The 23,246-nt window shown below is 42.3% G+C and overlaps 1 protein-coding gene and 1 long non-coding RNA gene across 2 annotated transcripts in view; one reads left to right on the top strand and one right to left on the bottom strand.

The window, feature by feature from the left end:
- Window positions 1-19,010, bottom strand: part of LOC107316251 — a 24,959-nt gene extending 5,949 nt beyond the window's left edge. The window contains exons 1-3 of the long non-coding RNA XR_001556252.2: window positions 17,277-19,010; window positions 6,771-7,037; window positions 5,384-5,496 (exon numbers count right to left, since the gene is read on the bottom strand). This is a non-coding gene — a long non-coding RNA (uncharacterized LOC107316251). The remainder of the gene's footprint in view (window positions 1-5,383; window positions 5,497-6,770; window positions 7,038-17,276) is intronic.
- Window positions 7,467-23,246, top strand: DHX32 (DEAH-box helicase 32 (putative)). The gene is made up of 11 exons (XM_015867512.2): window positions 7,467-8,224; window positions 9,906-10,099; window positions 11,228-11,600; window positions 12,285-12,530; window positions 14,463-14,562; window positions 14,672-14,830; window positions 18,993-19,184; window positions 19,919-20,068; window positions 21,059-21,249; window positions 21,515-21,696; window positions 22,928-23,246. The coding sequence occupies exons 1-11, from the start codon at window positions 7,955-7,957 to the stop codon at window positions 23,118-23,120; spliced, it is 2,250 nt and encodes a 749-aa protein (XP_015722998.1). The 5' UTR covers window positions 7,467-7,954; the 3' UTR covers window positions 23,121-23,246.

The raw sequence follows: 23,246 nt of genomic DNA, 5'->3' as shown, positions 1-23,246 counted from the left end.
ACAACTTTCATAGTTAGTATTAAGCATTATTAAAATCTGTAAAGCAATAGAAAACCTCTTGCCATTTTGACCAAGGAAATCACATTTTCCATGGACAGTGAAAGTCTCCCCACAATTTGCTGTTTGCCATTGACCAACAAGGCACATAGGAGAAAGAAGGCAATTTTCAATCTGATACTCAGCTATTCCTCCTCTTTCAGACCTCTATCCCCCACATTCTGGGCACTCTCCTCAGCCTCTGCAAGCACAATTAAAATGTAACCAAACTTGCCAAACTGAAGCAGAACGGATGCAGTGCTGAACTCATACATTAGGGCAGGTTGAAGGATGAGTATCAGGTTTGGTTTTATCCCAAATCAGAACATAAACTGGTCACTACATTCCCCACTTACATGCAGATGTCTATGAGCTTGGTTTTACAACTGTGCAACACAATAATGAGTGATTCTCACCATATTCAGGTGGACTGGAGCAGATCCCCACCAGCCATCACACACTGCCAGGGCTGGGACTGTTGCTCTGCTTGCATAAAACTTCATGACTTATTCAATAAAGGACACAACTGAAAGTAACCAAGAGTGTAGAAATAACAATTAAGTAAACACCGATATTCAGTAGTTCGACTGTGTGTAATTTGTAAATATAAGCAACAGCTCAGACCATGCAATGTTTTTCTGATCTCTAAAACAAGATGCTACCTTTTATGCACATACAGTGCAGTCATACTAAATTCACCTCTTGTTTCAGAGGTCCTAAAAAATTTAATTGAAGTAATTATTATGTTAATAGATACTGGATTTTATTGCCATAATCACACTGTCCTTCCGAACACACTGCAAAATGGTTCCAAAAGGTGCAGCCTGCTTCACCACTATCAAAGGAAAGAGCTTAAGTTATCCTTCTGGAAACTTTCAAAGTTAAGGTGAAATTATCTCAGTAGGAGGAACAGTTAATGAGAACATAGGAAAAATAATAAAGCAGTTATTTCACTTAATCAACACATAAAATTGCATTTGCTTTCTTCAACAGAGGCAAACAGAAATTCAGGATCAAGAGATCACTCATTATCTAACATTTACTCTTCTGCTTGCCTCTGGAAACCGTAAGCAGGCCTGACCCCACAGGAGGGGTTACTCTGCTTTTGGAAAACAAGCTATTTCCATAATTCTTCCAACCACAGATGTCTCACGGATACATTATCAACATTTCCTGGAAGAAAATTTGGCTTGCTTGATATCAATGGCAAAACTCCCATTAAATTCAAAGGCCAAGCATTTAGTTCTGCATCTGTAATGAAGCTGACATTCACACTAAATATTATCTGTATGTGCAGTAACATGGAGCCTTGATTTGGCAGACCATAACCACACCAACCCACACGGCCTTCCTTAACCTTTTGGCTCCAATAGCGGCTGCCAGGCAAAAGCCAAAGAATGAAGTCTGACCCCGCTTCAGTTTGTAACAAAACTCCCATTGACCTGATTATGGTAAAAACATTTGCAACAGCTTGGGCAAAATGGCAGCCAAAGCAGAGAAATGGGATTTCCCAGATCTCAGCAGATGACCGCGACACAACCACTGTTACAACAGCTCTGTAACAAAGCACAACAGTGACAGTGACCAAATGCAGCCCAGAGGCGCTAAGCCAAAGCGGTGTCACATGAGTGAAGCCTCCTAATGCCAGAACAAAACAAATTTCTCTTTTCAGAGCACAGGGACCCCCGCCAGCTCCCCGTGTCTGAGCAGAGGAAAAAGAGCCACGTCAACAGCAGCCCAGACAAAGCTCGGCCTCAGCGCACAAGCCGCTTTCCCATCACTAGCCCCACTTCTATCATTGGCAGCATCGTGTTTAGTGGCACTGCAGAATGCATTTAACACAAAACATCTTCAATGTGCAACATTTATGTTTTTACCTCTAGTGCTGCATTCACCAGGTTTATTAAGCTGTAAGCTCTAAGCTTTTGAGAGGTAAGCAAGCACAAATAAATGAGCATTTTCAGAGTTCTCGTGAAGAAAAATCTATCACATTTGTCCTCACAAAAAAAAAAGTAGGTATGAAATATTTTTATATTAAGAAGTAAATTAGATTAACATTATACACACTCTTTCCACTCTGCTTGATCTATGACTTCAGTAATCCATAACCACAGAGTAATGAATAAACCTCATAGAAAAAGGTGAGCACCTGTGGCATAAAAATGCTCAGAGAGGGGCTGACACTTCACTAGGGAAATATAAAGACAAACCCTTTCAACTGCATCCTAAAGAGGAGGCTGGAATATCTTAAAACACAGAAAATTCATTCTGAAGAGTCTTCTTTGCCTATCAGCCACCATGAGAGCTATGACCAGTCCAAAAGTTTCACACCAGCTGCCAAAAGTTGAAGAAAAAACTGAAGCCAGTCTTCAAGCAGCTGCCAGCCACACGGCTGTGCTCCTCTCTGCAAATCTCTTTGTCATCCCAAAGCATTGTTGGGTTTGTATTAAGGCAATTGGGGAAACCTCCATAGCTCCTCCTCAGACTTCTGGGTGAAATGATGGCTCCTTTGCCCCAGCCTGATGGAATTCTGCCCACCATGTGGTCCCTTCCCCTCTGCCCATAAGCACATTGCTGCTGCTATTTACCACAATCCATGAATGCAAGTGCCTTGCTGAATTTGTGTTTCACTGCGTTACACACCTTCTGCTCTCACTGCTCCACATCCCCTCCATATGTCCCCACTTTATCTCCCCAAAAGTCATGTTTCAGGCCACGACAATATTCCAACCCTTGCATTCAAAGAAAAACACAACCTTGCCACTCCAATGTTCACAACCAGTCCCCTCCAAGAGACTTTGTCCAGCATTTCCCAGTGGTGCACAAAGCTGAATCCCCATCAAGCAACCCTGCGTCCCTCCAGCCCCACCAGCTTTGTCACCACCATCAGATGGCCTGGCCCCTGCCCAGGCTCCTCTGTTGTCATTTGGAACAAGCCGTGCTAACACTGCCTCGCTGACTCCTCATCTCAATTCAGTTCCAAGTGCAAAATACCCTTTATTCTCTTCCTGATGAATTATCTTTATTTCTTCCTCCTCCTCCTCCTGCTGTTCCAGCTCTGGAAAGCGTGAAGCCTAAAAAACGCCTGGCTGTTAGGCTAACAGCTTGAAAAGAAAATGCTAGCTTTGCTTTTTCTACAACATAAGGAGAATAGAAAGCAGATGAAGATATCCGATTACATAGAAAAACATTGATGAATTAGAATAAAATTCCATTTAGACCTCCTATCATCGGTCTTCTTAAGATGCCCTGGTGTTTAAACAACACTTACAGCCATTCTCTAAAACAGCTTAGGATAAAAAAGTACTTGCTAAAGATCAGCATAGCCACCAGCTTACATCTTATGCCAACAGTCAAGCAAAGAGCAAACAAACAGCTCTGATGGCTGGCTGATAGCTCCGGGGATAATGTCCTAACACTGCTATACAGAAAGTAATGAGACAGCCAAGGGTTTTACTAAGCACACATTGGTAATACCTATAGTAAAACACAAGAACGTTATGAACTTCCTTTCTTATTCCAAAAGTTTGTGACATTCAGCCTCTGCCTCAAACCAAGCCAGTCCCATTTTGGAGGCGACATGGGGATGGGGTGGTTCTGGCAGTGGTTTCCAACCTCCCTCATCTTCTCCTTTACCTGACTCCCAGGCACAGAAAGAAGCCTGGTTCCATACACTGATTTAATGGGACAGTGTCTACAAAAGCACACTGATTTTCTCCAGTTAAAATGGCCCACGTTGCTGATTTGGAGGGAGGGAGGAAATAAACGATTAATAAACTTCAGAATCTGTACAAGTTCTCGTTTCAAAAATAAAACATACTTCAAATGCATCTCCAAACAACCTGTATTAAGACCTGAACTCACTGTGACCCATTGCTGCCATTTATTCCCACAGCTGAGCTCAAAGTCACTACATTGTACCAGAGCCTGCTGGAATGACAAAGCAGCCTCTGGCCATTAAAGACTACACACGGCAAGAGAATGTTTTCGTGGTTTGAAACTAATTCAAGTCAATAATTAACTTATTTGAGGTGGGGAGAAGAATAACAAGAAGTATCTCTCATAGCTTTACCCTAGTAAACGTGTGAAGGAAGCCTCAGAATCAAGCTAGTATTCTGTGTGCACATGTAAACAGCAAAGTTCCAGGTCAAAAAACATAACGTTCTCATTCAAAAACTGGGCAACCACTGAGCTAAAGGTTGGCTTTTTGGTTGCTGACTTGAAACACTTTGTTCTGAACCAATCTGTCAATATTTCAGGAGCAAAAAAAACACAAAACTAATAATGTTTTGCCAGCCAACAGAATCGTAAGTGGAAATTAAAACACAATAGAAGAGTGACTCAGAACTATTGGACAGGAGGGAGATGCTCTATTTTAGTTTTACAGTGTACTCCATAAACAACGTAATACAGTTACAGCATAAGCAAGGTTAAACGCTGCTGCCAGTAGGCCAACAGAAATACTAACACACACTTCCAATGAGAGGGATCTTTTTCCACATTTACTTGCTGCCTGTTGGCCAAGCACCGAACTTTCATATTCATATGAGCATAAAAAGCAACCAAAAAATATTCCTGCAGAGACTATTAAAGTGTCATTTTTAGTAATAGGACTCCATAAATCACGGTGATGTCCTCAATTCCAGGATCTATGAGTGCTTGGCACTGCTCCCCCTGCAATCAAATCCAGAGGGTTTGCGCGTACAGGTTCCACATGTGTTGTATACAAGGACACCCGTCTTGTCCTGCCCCATTTTATCATGGAAAAGCTCTGAAATGGGGACTTAATATCATCTAAAATTTAATCTGAAGCCCCGTATTTAAATGATATTTTTGGGAAAGAAGTCACCTCCTTAAACTTTCATTACTGTTGTAAACTACTGCTGCCAAAACCAGGGAAGAAAAATGGAAGAGAGAAAGAGCATCATATTACCACTGATACTACTAATTTATATCATTTATGTGCAGAAAATCCTCCTCCTCTCAAAGATTTAATGGGAGAGCTCTGAAGAGTCCCCATATTAGCACGGCTTTGTTAAGGACAAAGAATACGTAACATGGTATTTGCTGCTCTGCTACAACACGTTATCATAAGCACTGAACACAACATGTAATTTAAACCAATAGCAAAGTTCTTAGTGCTGTATTTGACAGCAGCTCATCCCCCCATTTACTGCAAGCACTCATCTGCAGCGGGCATCCCTGTTATTTATTATAATTAACTAAATCCCACCTTATTATGTTAAAAAGTACATCTGACAGATCCCAAAGGGCCTGCTAGAATTGCATGAAGGTTAGAAAAGCTCTCAAAGATCTCCAAGCCCAACCCCAGCCCATCCCACCATACCTGCTGCTCAAGGCCTTCAATGCCAAATCTCTGCTGGTCTGGAACATCTCTAGGGACGGTGACCTCACCATTCGCTGGGCAGGCTGTGCCAATAAGGATGGAATGGCAGCGATCTGAAGAGATAAACAAGAAGCCCTCTCAGAAAACAGTACAACACTATGAGGAAGAAAACACCTCATCCAACAGCAAAGCCAAAGCCAGGAGCACACGTGGTGTCCCTCATGACACATGAAGTGGACCTACAGGAGACACACAATGAGAAGGCTCAGAGCAGGTGACACAGAAGGACAACAGGGAGCAAGACAGGGCAGGTGGGCATCCTGAGGTCACTGTGAAGGACTAGAAATGCAAGTTGAGAGACTTGCTCTGGATTAACATGGCTGAGTTGCAGCAACAAGGCACACTGAGCTGCAAAGAGCTTGGATGCCTGTATGAACAAAGGCAATGCTCAATCACACTCCCAGCCCAGCCCTTGGCTGTGTTCTTTGGCCTCCTCAGTTGCCAGGGATGCTGGCTGCAGAGAGCTGCTGGGCTGGTGCTACACGACGAGGCTCAAAGTGTACCATTGGTACCTGGCTGCAGATCAGGATAAAGCTTGTCCACAGCCCATTTCAGCACAGACAAATCATTTAAATCAGTTACCAACATGTTCTACTGCAACCTGCACAATCATGACAAGAACGTTAGTTTTGTTGTATCTGGGTTCCAAATAGCACAATTTTTTCCTGACTTGGTAACCTACTTTAGCTTTTTCCCTTCCATTGCAGGTATGAAAAAGTAAAAACAACAACAAAACAAAGCTTGAGGTACATTAAGAAATTCAAACTTGTTCAATCATAGCAAAGACTGGCACGGGTTGCAAGTGACTGCAGTGATCATTTAGCCTCATCACCAGTGAGCAAAGTATAACTGCCCTCGTACATTTTGAAAGCAACAGACCTATGCTGCAGCTGCAGAAGTTAAAGAGAACAAGCTTCTACTGCACGTGAGAAAATGAGTAGCAAAGAATGCAGGATAATAGCAATTCACCTCTTTGAGTTATGTCATTTAAGCTGGGTTTTGAGGAGAAACAGCCTCAAAGAACACCCTGTTAGTTCCTGCAGAACATTTATGTGCTATTAACGGATTTCAACCACATTTGAGAGAGGCAGAGATCTCAACAGTAGCAAGCACACAAGGTTTTCATGCAATTAAACAGGGAAGGAAGTAACAGAAAATCAGATACATCATCAAGTGCCCAGGGACTCACCAAGGTCACAGCAGGAAGAGAAGCCCCATCCCCAGCTGAACATGAACCTAACTCAATGTCACCAAGCATGAAATGTAGACCTCCTGTCACCTCCATGAGGATGGCCATCAATCAGCAGTGTCCCCACGGATGGCTCACCTGAGGCACGTTGTGCAGCACAGATCAATCACCTGTCCCTCTGCCTTCCCGGGCTGTTCCTCCAGCTTGCATTTGGCTTTCGCCCCCCACACTGGGCAGTCAGTCAGCCTTCACTGCCAGCCACGCTGAGTGCCAACAACAGCCTACACTGGGAGCAGCACGTAACTCATCTCACTCATATTGAGCTATTCCGGATGCTGAACAAAGGTATTTTCTCCTACTTTGTTGGTTCTCTATGCTGCTATAGTGAAAGCAGCATCAGCAGCGCTGCATCCCAAAACAATGAGACAAAAATCAGTTAAAATAATAATAACAACAACTTTTTATTATAGTACTTAATACAGAGAAACCTTGATATAGGAAAAGAATTAGAGCACTGTGCTCATAGTGTGCCTGCCAAGGCATTATCAACATGTCGTTCAACAAAAGGCTTTCCTCTGCAAATAGAAGCATAGTTTAATATTTGTGTTATGGGGCAGACAGTCAAGACTAGGAGCCTCTGTTTTGTTACCTTTGAGTCCTAAGAGGCAGAGTTTCTTTACATCAGTGTTCCCTTCATCTTGAAGTGTTAGAATCAGCATCTTTCTGCCTTCTTTTTTTTTTTAATGCATTAAACACAGTTTAGATTTCTAATTACAGCCTTACAGGACCCCCAGAGTTAACAGACTCAGGGCATGAAAAGATACTTTGCTGCTTTTTTAAACCAACAAACCCGAGCCGCTGGCTGTTCCCAGCAGTGCAATGCCAGCTCTGCTCCCAGGATGAAGCCATTGTGCTGGGATTAGCAGTACTGAGCAGCCCAGGGACAACAACACGCCCCGTCAGCTCCATGTTCCTTTCCCGTTATCCCACAGCAGCAGAGATGCTGCCTGTGCTACTTTAAGAGGTTGCTTAAGCACAAGGAGTTCTACTGCTAGATATCAGCTGGGTCAATCAATGCTGTTTTGAAGTCTGGAGTACATTTGGGATATGTTTTTCATGAGGTTTGGAGTGCTATGATGAGAGAAGCTGGACCCCAAGGCGGAGAATCAGGTGAGCCTTTCATCTGAAAAGCTGGGGAACACTGATCCCAAAGCAAGCAGGAATGGATTTCCCCAGGTTTACAGAGCCCGCGTGACCCATCAGTACAAAGTTCCACCTCCACTGCTTGTGTGGTTTTGCTGGGAGAGGCACAAGTAAGAAAAATGGAGTTTTTAAACACTCCTCCAGAGAGCCACTGCATTTCAGAGTTACTTGACAGCAGTGACGGTGAGGAAGACAACATACAGATGTATGGAGAAGACTTAGAGCTCAATCCTTTCGACGGTTTGCCTTACTCTTCTCGTTACTATAAGCTGATGAAAGAAAGACAAGAACTGCCAGTATGGAAAGTGAGATGTGCCTTCATGGAGAGTTTGCTTCATCATCAAATTGTGATCGTGTCAGGAGATGCGAAGACTGGAAAGAGCTCCCAGGTGAGTATTAGAAAACGCGTTGCTGGGTTTTTATCTTTAGAACATTGACTATTGCACAATGCTCAGGGTTACAACTAAGCAGCAACACTGTTAAATAAGTCTATTAATGCTACTAGAACAGATTTTGAAACAGAAAAAGAAATGTGTTCAGCTTACTACTCACTGCTACCACCCTTCATTTACACCAGACATACCAGATTTATGTTATAATGGTGCCTGGTTTTGGTTAGTAGTGAGCTGCTGCTATTCCAGAAGATGCAGGCACTCAAATAGAGATGCAGAAATTTATATAAATGCACAATAACTTTTCAGGAGCACTTGCAAGCAATCCATGCTTGCTTCTGTTGGCCCCTTACAACCTGTTTTACTCACCCAATGTCCTTCAGGCTCTATGGCACTGAAGATCAACACATTTCAATCACTGACTGCCTAAAGCAGTGTCATAAACAATAAACTGCAATCTCAAATGACAACTTCCTACATTTTAAACACTAGATCTCAAAACACTGAGCCCTTTCTAAACACCGACTGAGGAATGCTTGTACAGGAGCCTGTCATACAAAGTTCAGAACCAAATACACAAATAACGTTGGGAAAATTATGTATAAAATGCTCATATAAACATCAGTACATGCACTGTAAAATTTTGTTTGTGGAATACATCACATCTCAGCTTCAAAACCTATCAACTACACACTCTCACTGTGCTAAAGAGCACATCAGACATGACCCTTCCCTACTGAAGTTACAGCACATTTCTACTCTCTTCAGAGAGGCCAAAGCTAAAATACTTCAGGTCTTACTACTCAGTGATAAACCATTCCTTTGATGCTGGCTGCTATTCTATTCAGCTGGAGACTTTTATCCTCCTCTGTATTGACTCAACTCACCACTTTATCCTCTTCTTTGTCCACTAGCACACTGAACTCTTAGTGGGAACTGTAAACTCTGCAGGACCTGTGCTGGATTCAGTGCATATTCTTACTTGGAAAACATGGTCTGACTTTGATTAATGTTATATCAGGAAAGACATAGAGAAGGTCTGCAGGAAGGGCACAAGGGAAGGTAGAGTTCTCAGGAAGGCCCACAGTCCTTCTCTCACTCCAGCTAAGAGCAAATGCTTTTGCAAGAATGCACAGTTTAGAGAACTAATGGTAAAACGCATCACTGGAGCCCAATATCCAATAGGAGTATTCAAGTCTACTGCCATAATAATATATCACAGAATACCTTGGGTTGAAAAGGATCATAATGATCATTTAGTTTCAACCTCCCTGCTACGTGCAGGGTTGCCAACCACCAGAGCAGGCTACCCAAAGCCTAATCTATATATAACAACTGAAACCTGTTACCCCAGATAGCAGAGAAGAATTTTCAAGCAAAAATAAGCCATAGAAAATGCACACATGGCCTGAAGCCTGGGATATTTCTTGGAGTGAAGAGCCTCTGTCCCATTTAATTGACTGCAACTTAGATAAAACCAACAAACTACTTACTAACAAATATCAGCTCTTCCAGCTGTCCTAAAAAGAGGCTAACAAGATATAACACAAATATAAGCCTAGTATTTTACCTAAAATGATTCTTACCTGATACTCAGGTGTGCTACGCTCTCCCACGCTTCTCCTTTTGCATTTCAGTCCCCATTAGAGGTGTTAAGTGCTGTCCTTGCCCACCGCAGGTCCCGCAGTGGTGTGCTGAGCACTGCCTGGCTGCTGGCTGCAGGCATGGTGCAGCTGTGTGCTCCCAGGCACACGGGCAGGTAGCGGTGCAGCTGGCCCTGCGTGCAGCTGATGAGATGGATGTCAACGTGGGCCATGAAGTGGGGTACTTTGTCCCCTTTGAGAGCTGCTGTACAACAGAAACCATCCTCAGGTTGGTGCATTTCTCATCCCTAATGCTTATCTTCTTTGTAGACCTGCAGAGTGGTTGGGTTGGAAGGGACCTCAAGGCCCATGCAGCTCCAACATTAGTGATGGAGACTGAAAAAGGTGTTTCACACTTAACTGTTGTAGAGATGTTAATGAGGCAATGCAAGCACCTGTGCAACACTTCATGTCAGCAAAGTCTATACCATACTGCTCTTTCAGCAGCACAGGGATTCAGATTCTGAGCCACTCTGAAAGTTCTTTAATACATCAGGAGTGATCCACAAAGTCCCAGCCATTTCTCAGCCACAAAAGCATTTCTAGTACAAACCACAGCACTCCCCACCTCCAAAAAACTCAAGCTGAGCCTCTCTTCCCTTTGCATGCCCTTAATCTTTATGCAGACTGTGTGACCCTCACCCTGCATCACCTCCTCCCAAATCTGATGGGAAAGGGAGATGAGCCCTATTCTCATCCAACACCCATGTGTCAAAACCTTGATCGAGAAGATTCAATGTCCTATTGAACAACAAAGCAGAAAATAATGTACTTGAAAAAAAACAACCTCTGAGCAGCCAAAATAGAATCACAGAATGGCACGGGTTGGCAGGGACCTGGAAGGTCTCCCAGTCCTACCTCCCTCATCTAGTTCCACCTTCCCAAATCATCATGGAATAGCAGTGGGGCAGACGTCATGGTATGAATCAGTCCCTCATCTTCATTCTAGCAGTGCTCTGTGTGTGTGCATATCTTCATTCCCTTATCTGAAAGTACTACTTCACAGCACAAGGATTTGTTACAGCACGCAATATGCTTAGAAAGTTTGGAAGATGAAAAGAAAGGTAAGTTATGATCTTAAGGGGGAATTATTTCTTCTTTTGCCTTGAGCATCCTGTCCTTTCAACTATAATGCCATTTAGCATCACTGACTTTCACTGAGTTTTCAGACACTTAAAAAAGAATTTAGGGTGTTTAGGCTGAAGCAGCTTACAAAAGAGATAGTATCTGTTCTTATCAAATCTTTCCTGTTAGAGCAGAAAGAGCAAAGCTGTCCTCAAGACCCTGAATTAATTTTGTACAGTCAAACCTGAATATTCTGTGAAACTCTGCACGGTTCTCCATTTGTATGGCACAGATACTGCACAGATGATATGCTGCAGAGGGAAATGATGTCTGCTCCTCTTCTGAACTCTTACGGAGTTATCATTCTGGATGACGTGCATGAAAGAACCGTTCCCACTGATGTGCTCCTTGGTGTTCTTAAACATGTCTTGAGAGCAAGACCAGCCCTGAGGCTGGTGATACTCACTGCCCCCCACATGTCCAGCAAGCTGCAGGACTTCTGTGGCAGCGTGCCCCTCATCCAGGTGGAAAATGAGCACCGGGCAGAGGTGGTGTACGCCTGCAACATGCCCAAAGACCATTTTCTGTCTGCACTGAGGCTGCTCTTTGAGCTGCACCATACGAAGGAGAAGGGTGACATCGTCATCTTCCTGGCATGCGAACAAGTGAGTGATTGACCGGCTACAGTATTTATAGTTCCACTCAAGAAATGATTCTCATCTGTGTTTTCATATAACCTATAAAAAACTTGTTGCGACCCAAGTAAGAGCTCTGCCCAAGCACTTTGCACAGAGGCAGCCACCCCTGGGGACACAACCACGTCCACAGCTTTGGGTCCAGCTAAAAGGGAACACCAATGGGGCACTGGAGTATCTGCTACACAATTCCCACGCCTGCACACATGACAATTTTTAAAGCAAATTCTTTAGAGTTTTCTCTTTAGACCTAAATTATGAATGTGGATGGATCCTACACGTCCCATATACATAAAGTTTAGGGGCCATTTCATAACTTCCCACCCTCAGTGTTCCCATATTACACTGATGCTCATCTGTCTTGCCCTGGAGGTTGGTTTGGATACAGTTAAATCTAGAGATAAGCATTTAGAAAATAGCACAGGAAAAAGCACAGCTATTCCCTGCTCTGCAGTTGGTACAGTTGTCAAACTCCCACATGTAGTTATGATCAATTTTGGCTTTATGCTATAATAGCTATTCTAGTAAGATTAAAGTGTTATAGTTTGATACGTGGTTCAAGTTGATTTTAGAAATGAGTGCTTCATAATTAAATGATTATATTTATTTTTCATATTAACGAGTAAAAAAGTTAAATCTCTCTCTTGGTTACAGGACATTGAGAAAGCCTACCATATGATCAGACAGGAACAGTCTAATTCAAACCCTGACCTCGGAGAGCTCATCCCAGTTCCTTTATACCCCACAAGAAACGACTTCATTCCCAAACCAAAGCAAGACAAACAGAAATGCTACCAGCAATACAGAAGAAAAGTGCTGCTTACCACGAGCTTTGGGGAATCTTTGATTCGGATTAAGAACGTAACATTTGTCATTGATGTTGGTGTGGAAAGAAGAAAGGTTGGTAACATTGAGCAAAGCCAGGATGCCCAAAATGAGCCGTGTAACAAACTGTTTCTCAGGGGAAGGTGCAGATTGGTGCAAACAGCTTCTAAAGAATCACATATTTTCTCATGAGCCAGATTCTATAAGTCTTTTAATGTTTCAGTCACTAAAATTTAAATAACTTTGATAGTGTATCTTCAGTATCTTACACGTGGAGCAAAATATCATCATTTCTCACGTACCTGTTGGTTTGGGAGATTAACCTCATTCCTTGTTTTATTAATCTCGGCACCAGCAGCATAACTCTACAGATCATGTAGCACTGAAGGATGCTCAGACAGAACCATGGCTTTTTAAAGCTGCCTCTGCTCCTTTGGCATATCTCCTTCCCTCCAAGTATCTCAAAATGCTGCAATTAACTGAATGAATGAATTCATTCTGTGTCCTCAGTTCTTGTTTTCCACCCTATTCTGGAAGGAACTGGTGCAGCTGCAAAACTGGAGTTTATTTATTTCATTTATAAAAAACTGATACGGAGTCCTAAAGAATGAGCAACTACACAGGAATAAATCACTTTGTATGTTGGAAAGCTGCACTTTGGCTTCATAGCTGCCCTACTGGGCAAATCAGATATCCCATTAATAGGCCAAAGGAACAAGATGAGGGTATATTTTAATAACCCACTACTGAATCACCCAAATCAAATTTAGGCGTTCCTACCATTTTCAAACAGGGATTGTTAATTCTGATGAGTCTTGAGGGTTAGTCCAGGCTTGGGAACTGACACCACCATTATCATCACAAAAACAAACAAACTCAAGTCTAACACTCATTTTAAAGGCTCTCATTCAGGGGTTATAAAATAACTCAGCCTTAAGTCAAGGGAAAAGAACTGCCATACACAGGGAAGGAACAAAGGCTGAAGCACAGTTTTCAATTAGGTTGAGCATAACGCAGTCATTTCTGAAACTACAGCTGTTGTTCCGGGTGATGACTGAAATGAATCTCACTTCCTCTTTGGTCTGAAGCCTGAAGCAGAATCCAGAGATTGGGATGGGAACAAATCAGTTTCAGCACAGCCCTGATGGCTGTCACATTACCTTTATCAATTACACCATTTTTACCCCTACAACTCAATTACTTTGTCATAACAGCAGAAGCTCAGTCCTTTAATATTCATTTCTCAGCAAATCAAATGTGCATTCAGTCCACGTGGCTGGAAGTCAGCTCAATGCAGGCAAGGTTTTGTACAGAAGGAAATCCCACTGAAGTCTGGCAGGTGGCATAGATGATGAACGCACCCAGTGGAAGACAGATGTGTCCCTGGCACTGAAACACACTTTCTCTTTTTGATTAAAATTCTCCTTAAAGCAGACAAGATCCAATTAGATGACTTGATTAGCAAACTGCCTCACCCAGCCATTATCTGTACAGAAGCTTCCGGCCATCACCTGGTGGCTGGAAAAGTGAGTGAATCAACTCCTTAGTTCTATCAAAATAAAAGAATAAGGGGAAAAATAGAATGGGCCTCATATGCCTTGATGACAATCCTTGTGTCCCAGGCTTCAGTATAAAGACAAAACTACAGAATTATAGTACAAAACGTTATCAGGTAGAGCTGGGATTCTGTTACAGGAAGAAATAAATAAGCTTTTCTGATGCTTTTCTTGGTGATACCATTAGATACAAGCTTTCATAGATGTTCTTTCTGAAGAAGCATACCCCATCTTAAGATTACATCACAGAGCTACTGCAGAACTTAAGCATCTGTCAGATTATTAGAGGATCGACTACTCTCATTCCCACACTGATAAATACACACTATAGGGAGGAATGGAACTGTTACTACACACTGCGTACAATAACCTAGACAAAAAACTCAGTCCAGATCATTAATACATTTGTAGTCCTCACTGATCTGATGCTCAATGTCTCTTTTGTTTAAAGGTGTACAATCCTAGAATCAGAGCAGACTCTGTTACAACGCAGCCAATCAGCAAAGCCCAGGCAGAGATGCACAAACAAATTCTGAGCACGTCCCCATCAGGTACAGTTACCAGCACTGCATTGCAACCCATCAGCCTAAACTATTAATAGAATTAATGGGTCAATGCAAGAAAGGAAAAAAAATGTAACATTCCTGAAAACTCTTCCAGGGAAACTCTTCTGTTTGTATCCTGAAGAATTTACATACAAAGAAATGAAACCAGATTTCCCAGCCAGAATACAGGAATCCAACCTAACCAGCATGGTTCTCTTCCTGAAGAGGATGGATATAGCTGGCTTCAGACACTGTGAGTTCCTTAGCAGGCCAGGTAATGATGCATTGATTTTTCCATATAGTTTATATTCCCTTTCTGGTTATTTCAGGATTAATTTTGCCCTGTTATTCACAGGACATTTCTTATTGAAGTCCTTGCAATATCCCTGCCACTGCTTTTACCACTGACTGCTGGGATGGCTCATAGCACAATAACTGCCCTCTGAAAAGCATTTCCCAGAACAAACCGGGTGCTCTGAGAAAGACCATAATGTAGCTGAATGGAATTTGAATTTCCTATTTCCTTTAAATCAATACTCCAAGTACCTTCCCACCCAGGTTTCACACTATTTTCCTAAAGCCCACAAAGAAAATTTGTGTCCCATTGTGCAAGTCATTGCACAGACACCAAACAAAACATATTCCTTTAATCAAGAGTTTACAACCCAATAAACCACCATCGCTACCTCAGAGATGCATTCAAAGGAAATCAGCCTTTATCCTCCAGCATCTCCCACAGCAAACTTCCAGTGCTAAATGACATTACAGATAAAATAAACCCAAGTAAACTTCCAATACTTGGCAGGGCACATTCAGTTTTAAGGTAAGACTGCATGGAAAGCAGTTGCTGATCTTCTGTTTTATTTAACTAACTTCACGTTTTGGATCCGTTTCCCTCAGAAGGGTATTCTCCATTCTGACCTACTGATATAATTGCATTAGGGATCACATGACCTGTTGCCTTGTCATTTATGACGGTTTTCTAGTGCCAAACTGTTCTCCCCTTTCTTACACACACGTGGAATTAGAACCACCATATGTCCTTCACACGCTGTGCACCCTATTTAACCACAGCAAAGCTTAATTCCCAGCATTGGGCACAGTGCTACATTGTAAGTGGAATTCTCAATTGGATTGTTTTTAGCTTCTCTTTTTTTGAGAGAAAGAAACAAGTCTACACATATAAGGGTATTTGCAAAGAGACTCAGCTGTTTTATGACATCAGCCAACACAGCTCAAGTAAATGACATGCACCTGCGGTCAATAAGTTAAAAGGGACTCCTATAGAAAAGGAGAAGGGAATGACCACTGAAGATGGAAAGTATGGTTTCTTGCACAACTTCTAGCTTCCACAGAAGGCTTTGTTACTTTCACAGCAGTTCACATGGGTTTATAGAAGCCAGTGGTTTCTACTAGTTTGCCCACCCTCAGCTAAACACAGAAACATGGAAAAACCACAATGAACAAAAAGAGAGGGCAGCATTTCAGCACACTCCTATTTATCTCAGCTGAGCCAAGTTCAGAGAGTGCAGATACTAAGATGGACTAGCCATCCTACTGCTCCACAGCATGGTTTGTCCTGGGGCCTATGGCTCTTTAGAGCCTCAGTTTCCTTCATGCATGTGATTTAGCTCTCAGCTAATTCAGTTTCTAAAACCAATGAAAAATGGAAAAATAAACACCCTACCAAGATGCACAGTTAAAGAGCAGCACATCTCCAGCCCATTCCTTGCATGTGGAGCAGAGAACACAGAGCAGATAAGCAAAGAAATGACATCAGTAAAACATTTTATTCCTGTTCAACAACAATGTGCACAAGATTATTATTTTTTCCCCCTCCTGCTCTTCCAGGAAAAATAAAAAGCTGGGATTAACTCTGACTCATTACTGCATTATGAGAGCAACAAACATGTCAGGCTTACAGCTGCTGCCTTTAATTCATGCTATAATCGAGATGAGCAAATGCAGCAGGCTCGTTACCCTTCTTAGGATTCATGAGCCATACAAACGTGTATTTGGCAGTGCAGGTCTGAAGTGCATCACACGCGTTCCTGTGCCACTGTAGTAGTGATGTCCATGCATTCTTATCAGTTAATCAGGCCTAGCTGATAATGGCATTACAGAATGGAAGAAAAGAACTCTTTTCCCATAGATTGCTGCAATATTACACAGGTTTTCCCACATAGCTGGAAAAAGCCTTATTGAAACTATGGAAATCAACATTATCACAATAGCACACCATCATCATCAACTTCCATCTTAAAACACTTGATGGCCATGGATGCCTTGACATTTGAGAGCTGTGCATTGTAATCAGAATGTATTTCTAGAACACCCATCATACTAAGCACTGTATAAATGTGGCTAATTTCATCTTGTTGCAGAGACAAAGCATGTTGCTTTCATTAGGAACAGTCTAACATGTTTTTTAAAGACAAACCACGAAGGTTAGGAGAGCACTTAGAGGCAGATTTATGCTCCTCAGTTATTGATTCTTTGACGCTTTAACTTCTGCATTTGATGGATTAAATAGCATTATACATTGAATAATGAAAAGCTTTGTTGGCCCTTGTGCTGGGTGTCCTGCAGGAGCCATCACCAGCCTGCACGCTGGGACAAAAAGAGCAGAAAGGGAAAATGGAACACCTTGAATGAGCAATTACAGTAAAGAAACCACTACGGAACCGATAGCATAAGAGCAAGGAAGAAAAACTGCTTACCTTTAGAAGATCTCAGGCCCACAAGGAACACCACCGAGATACCCTCACCTCTACTACCAGCCATTAAATGAGGTCTGGGAGGGGTGGATCCTGGCTCCAGCCCTTCCAATCACTCAGGGTGATTGCATGCACCTGAGCTCCCCTGGGTTGGCCCTGCCTTCCACCAGGTGCTCCATCACTGCTTCAAGGCCACGACTCAACATTTCCACTAGAAAACCTCATCTTAAATCCTCTCCTCAATATTCATTCTTTGTAGAACTTAAGGCAAATTGCTCGATCTGCCACTTCCTGGTGCATTAAGAGTAATAGTTTTGTATTCCTTTTATCACACAGTAAGGGCTTCAGGTTCTGACCTGCAGGATGAGATACAGCAAAGTCTGAAGCTGCAGCTGCCTTTAGAAACAATCCTGCTCGTGTTAAAGCTGTGAAAAGCCTGAGGAACTGGGAGCATCAGTTACAGTCAGCTTGGAACCCTAGATGAATGATTCCAATGTTGTTGATAACATTCAGCTACTTCTTTGCTTTGAAAAGCCCAAGTATGATGGGGAGGAGGTGCATAATTAATAGTGAGCCTGGATTCCTTGAGACAAGCCCTGAGCAGCCCAACCTTAAGCCTTAAGAAACTTTAAGAACACAGGCAAGGGAGAAAAAACATGGGATAAGGAAATACCTTTCTCACTTGCAGGGCTGGGCAGCTGCTTATGTGATGGCTTAGCAAATGCAGCAGCTGGGGAAGCCTCTCTGTTGGCCTTGATGGCAGCAGCTGCCCTAAAAACGACAATGCCTGCTGCTCTGATGCCATTGTAAGACAATGCAGGCATCCATTTTTTAAAGGACTACCCTCCATCTTTAAACATTTATATTAACTCTATTTATTTAGCTTGCATTTTGCTATACCACATATTGAAGAATGAGGAACTTTCAGGCAAGCTTTTGCTTCCTTTATGATGGTTTTTTATTGATTGAGAGTGTGCCTCAAAATGCAGACTAAGCTCTACTCTATTATGCACTTTATTGCCATTCCTTCACCTGCTTTATCTACCTTTACTATCTCGTCCTTTCTAGCACAATAAAACCCAAGAGTTATTTTATTTCTTTATTTTTTTAAACGCTGATAGCAAAACTGGGAAGTAATTTGTGCTTTCGCATCTCAAGGCAGCTAATTCCTGGGCATAAAAATGTTACTGATGCTATCAAGGGATCGAAACTGACTGCCATGTAACCCCTGGCACCAAACATGTTCAGATATGAACATATATGAAAAAGGGATGATTCAAAGGGATGAAAAAGGATCTCTGTGTCTGTGCATTAGCCATTTTCTCTACCTGCTCATCTTGTGGGTTGTTGATTTCGTTCACCCTCATGCCTATGAGGAAGATACAGCCATGACTTGGAGGGGTTTTCACACTCAGAGTGAGCATTGTACGCCACTGACCAAAACTGGTGGAGCTGATCCTCCATCAGTCTCATACACCTGCTCCCTTCTCACGTCAGTAATCAGTATTGACTTTTGATAAGAACTGCTCTGAGAGCCAAATGATAAAGCTATTTCCAGCCCTATAATCATTACCTGCTATCAAAGGATAGAGGCTGAGTTCTAGGAAACATACAACTGAAACATCAGAATGAGAAATAAAGTTTTCCATAAGAAACATACAACTGAAATAATATTTAATCCACTCTCAGGAATCTGAATTGTCTTTCCCTTTTTATTAGCTCCTGAAAGCCTGATGCAAGCTTTGGAGGACCTTGATTACCTCGCAGCCCTGGATAACAACGGAAACCTCTCTGAATTTGGAATCATTATGTCAGAATTTCCCCTGGATCCACAGCTGTCAAAATCAATTCTGGCTTCTTGTGAATTTGAGTGCGTTGATGAAATGCTCACCATCGCAGCCATGGTAACAGGTACTCCCAACTCATGTCTTGCTCCATGGCTTCTGCCACCTCCAAATCCACACAGACTCATCCCAAGGCTGTTCGCAGGGGCAACCCAAAGGCAAACTTGTGTTATTCATATTCTACTTCTTCACCTGAATGAGTATCTTCAGCTGTTTAAGCTCAGACTTTGAGCATGCAATGAAACACAACAGATTTATCAGTAGCACTCCACTTCCATGCTTCAGATGTCCCATTAGCATCCAGCCTTTTGTCAAAGAATCACAGAATGGCCTGGGTTGCAAAGGCCCACAGTGCTCATCCAGTTCCAACCCCCTGCTGTGTGCAGGGTCACCAACCAGCAGCCCAGGCTGCCCAGAGCCACATCCAGCCTGTTAAATAACACAGTACCACAGCAGAATTAAAACTTTAGCATAGGACAACTCAGGCATTACATAAGTGCATTCCCTTCCTTTCTAAGTTAAAACCACACACTCAGATTGTGGATAGATTGGACCTGGCCATTACAAAGCAATTTGGTACCAGTGTGGGTGAAGGCCGCTCACCTTTGGTGCTCACAGTGAAGATTTACTAAACAAGAGACTGAAGGAAACACCACATAAATATGAATGCAGTGTATTCAGCTCAGCCATAATCCAACACAGGAAACTAAAAACACAAACACTACTGCAGCTGCTGACTAAGGGCCTTGTTGGTGCATGAGTTTTAATAACTGCTGGCTTTTGTGTTGTTTTCTTCCTAAGCACCTAATTGCTTCCTGCACGCGCCTTCTGGAACAGAAGAGATTGCTCTTACTTGCTGGAGAAAATTCTCACACCCTGCAGGAGATCACTTCACTCTTATCAACGTCTTCAATGCCTTCAGGGAAGCCAGCACAAACTCTGCAGGCCAGTGTAAGTGCACCCATTGCAGAGCAAGCAAAGCACACTGGTAACGGTTTGTTTTTAATGGAACAGTCATTGCTGGCCATTGATTCAGCCTACCTTATCCAACATGGATGCGTAAGCAGCTGATTACACTCGTCATTTGATGTGCCACTGTACAAAACCAGAAAGATTCTTCCTCCTCCAAGAGCACATAACCCAGGTTTAAGGCACGACATGACTTCCCAGCAGCCTAATGATCACTAGGTTTTATACCTAATGAATAAAGAAAGGCTTAAGGGAAGGAATTAAAGGTACAGCAGACAGGTGGTCTTCAGAACATTTACCTGTACTCGCGTATCTTGGTCAGGTTTACTCAGCTTAGGCACCAGAGTGGTAGATTTGCATGTACTAAATAAAAGCTGAAGATGATGAGACCCACCCATACTGTCAGGCCAGTTCATCTATCAACTGTAAGTATGAGAAAATACTATATATATGAAAAAGAAAAGGTTGCTAGGGGCTTTTCAAGGGAAAGAAGTACAGCTTCTCTGCTCACAGTGCCTTTGTGATGCAGGACATGGGCCGCTCTGTGGTCAGTAATGCTGAAATGGTGGAGAGGTCCAAGAGAAACTGTCCTTTAACAGCAAATGATGCTCAGCAGAAAAACCAATCTGATTTCAGATCCGTGTCCTGGCCTGAAACCAGAAAAACAGAAAACACAGTTGCTACTCATTCTGTGCAAAACCATTACTTGCTACAGACCAAGAAAGAGATCTTTATGTCTTGATGCAGAAAGAGTTAAAATCTGATATTACATAGAGATGTATTGCCCACTCTCTTCACAAACAAGAGCAACGAGCCTAAGTGGTCCGTATGGCTCTCGATAACAGCAAAAAAAGCCCCCAAATGCTTTTAATTCGCTGCACCAGTCAGTGAGCATTTTACAGAGCAATCTCTCTGTTAGCAGCACCCATCAGGACTGTGCTTTAAGCCAAAATACTGTTCTTACCTCCACAGATTGCAGTAATGAAAAATGGTGCCGTAATTATTTTCTAAGCTGTTCTGCACTGAGGATGGCAGAAATCATCAGAGCTGAACTAGTAGAGATTATGAAGCGCATTGAACTTCCCATTTCACAACCGGACTTTGGATCACCAGAAAATACACTGAGCATTAAGAAAGCTCTCTTATCCGGTTACTTTATGCAAGTAAGGAAATATGCCGTGCTTTCATCTTCCTGCATTGTTAACTCATGATAGAATTGTTGGCTGATATAGAATCATTGCACAGAACTATTTGATGCAGATGGTTTCCCTTCAAATACACAGGCTGACATTTCCTCAGCAGTCCCCAGCTTCCCATAGAAATCTGGGAAGAGGTTTGGCTCTCCCTGTACAACTACCTGAACACAAGTTTAGTTTCTATGCATCCTGTACATTCAGTTAAGTAATGGATAACTCTCTGTGCTTTCAGATTGCTCGTGATGTAGATGGCTCGGGTAACTACTTAATGCTAACACACAGACAAGTAGCCCAGCTTCATCCTTTTTCATCCTATTATAACACCAGGAGGAGTCCCGAGTGGGTTTTATTCCACGAGTTCAGTATCTCAGAAGACAATTCCATCAGAGTGGTCTCTGAAATATCACCCCATCTGTAAGTTAACAAAGGTGAAACCATTTCTTCACTCATCTCTCTGCCAGAAAAGCAGTACTTAAGTCATAAACAGGGTAAGGACACAAGTGCGTATTGAGAGCAATGCTTGGAGAAGCCAATTTGTGTCTTCTCTCCCTTTCCTTTATCTTAACAACATCCATCTCCTAGTTCTGCTCAGAAATCATCCCTTGTATACCTGATTCTCTCTGGGTAAGGGTAATAAAAACCAAGTAAAATTTTAAGTGGGGATAAAAGAGAAGGACAATCTTCACACACAGTCAAGCAGGAGGAGTTGGCATCATTGAAGTGCTGAAGAAAGCCGTGTTAGTCTTCACACAATCTAGTAAATATAGGTGGAATAAATTTTCTGTCTTCATTGCCAGTATTCTTCTATCACTGTTTCTTGTTGCTTCATTCCTTTGCTTCTATTCTGAGCTCTAATGTAGTCAGTGCTCTAAGTCCTCCCCATTCCCTCTACCTTTTTAATACAAAACAAAACATTTCTCCATCAGTCTTTTGTTTATCCTTAAGTGAGCCAAACTGTTGAAGTACTGAGCGAGTCTCAATGGCTGCTTCTGTAACTGTTATCAACTTATCCATTAAAAGAACACCATACAAGATGCAGAAGTTGCTTAAAAGGCAAAACACAGAGCAAAAGTCAAGCAGAAGTTAACACGTTTGTGTACTTATAGATTAATTTAGTTGGGAAGTTTTGTTCCCTGAAAGCTGTTTTCCAGCAGATCTTCTTTCTTGCCACCCATACACACACACCCAGTCAGTCAAATCATTCCATACCAAGTGTTTACAAATTCAGAACAAGGTTACAGTCTTTCATCTGCAAAAACCTATTTGTACTGAGAATAAACGTTCCACCGCCCTTGCTATTCTATTTCTTTGCTATTCTATTTCTAATGGTTCTAAGAAAGCCTTTTTCCTACTCATACCAAACCAAAAACATGTTCAGATCCAGACAGATTACTACTTAATGCAATCTGCAGCACTGGGAGCTGAGCTACAAGTAGTTCACCTGAAATATAATAAAGAGGACAACAGGTCCAACAACCCTCCTGAAAACATAAATCACTACTACATCTCGGAGATGGTTTTTGGTTTTGAGTTGAAACATCCATTTTGTAGCTGCTGGTGTTTTCTTTTGTGTGAGCCTGATAAAAGCCATACAAACGTTTCAACATTAAAAACATAATAATGTTTTCTCTTAATTCCTCAACAGGTTCGTGGAGCTGGCACCTCAGTATTACTTTAGCAATCTTCCTCCTAGTGAAAGTAAGGAGATTCTGCAGGAGGCGATCGATCACCTGTCACCTGTCCCAGCCATCAAGGAGAAACAAAAAACTGAAGGTGACAACAAAGAAAATGAAACTCCCCCCCAAACTCCCGCTGAGCAGAGATGTATTATTCAGTGATTTCAGACTGAAGTATCATATATCCAATATATATGGATAGGAGCAGTACATGCCATGTGCATTCCCACCTTAACTCAGGTCATTGCTTTGAACTTCCAGAATAAATGTTTTTTTTCCTGGAAGAAA

The sequence above is a fragment of the Coturnix japonica genome, chromosome 6 (genome assembly GCF_001577835.2).
Source record: "Coturnix japonica isolate 7356 chromosome 6, Coturnix japonica 2.1, whole genome shotgun sequence".
In the NCBI taxonomy this organism is placed as follows: Eukaryota; Metazoa; Chordata; class Aves; order Galliformes; family Phasianidae; genus Coturnix; species Coturnix japonica.
This window is presented reverse-complemented; position numbering and strand designations above follow the sequence as displayed.

Coding starts and splice junctions, on each gene's coding strand:
- DHX32 (XM_015867512.2), top strand. CDS start 7,955: ATGGAGTTTTTAAACACTCCTCCAGAGAGCCACTGCATTTCAGAGTTA. Junction 10,100..11,227: donor ACAACAGAAACCATCCTCAG/GTTGGTGCATTT, acceptor TGTATGGCACAG/ATACTGCACAGATGATATGC. Junction 21,697..22,927: donor TCTGAAATATCACCCCATCT/GTAAGTTAACAA, acceptor ATTCCTCAACAG/GTTCGTGGAGCTGGCACCTC.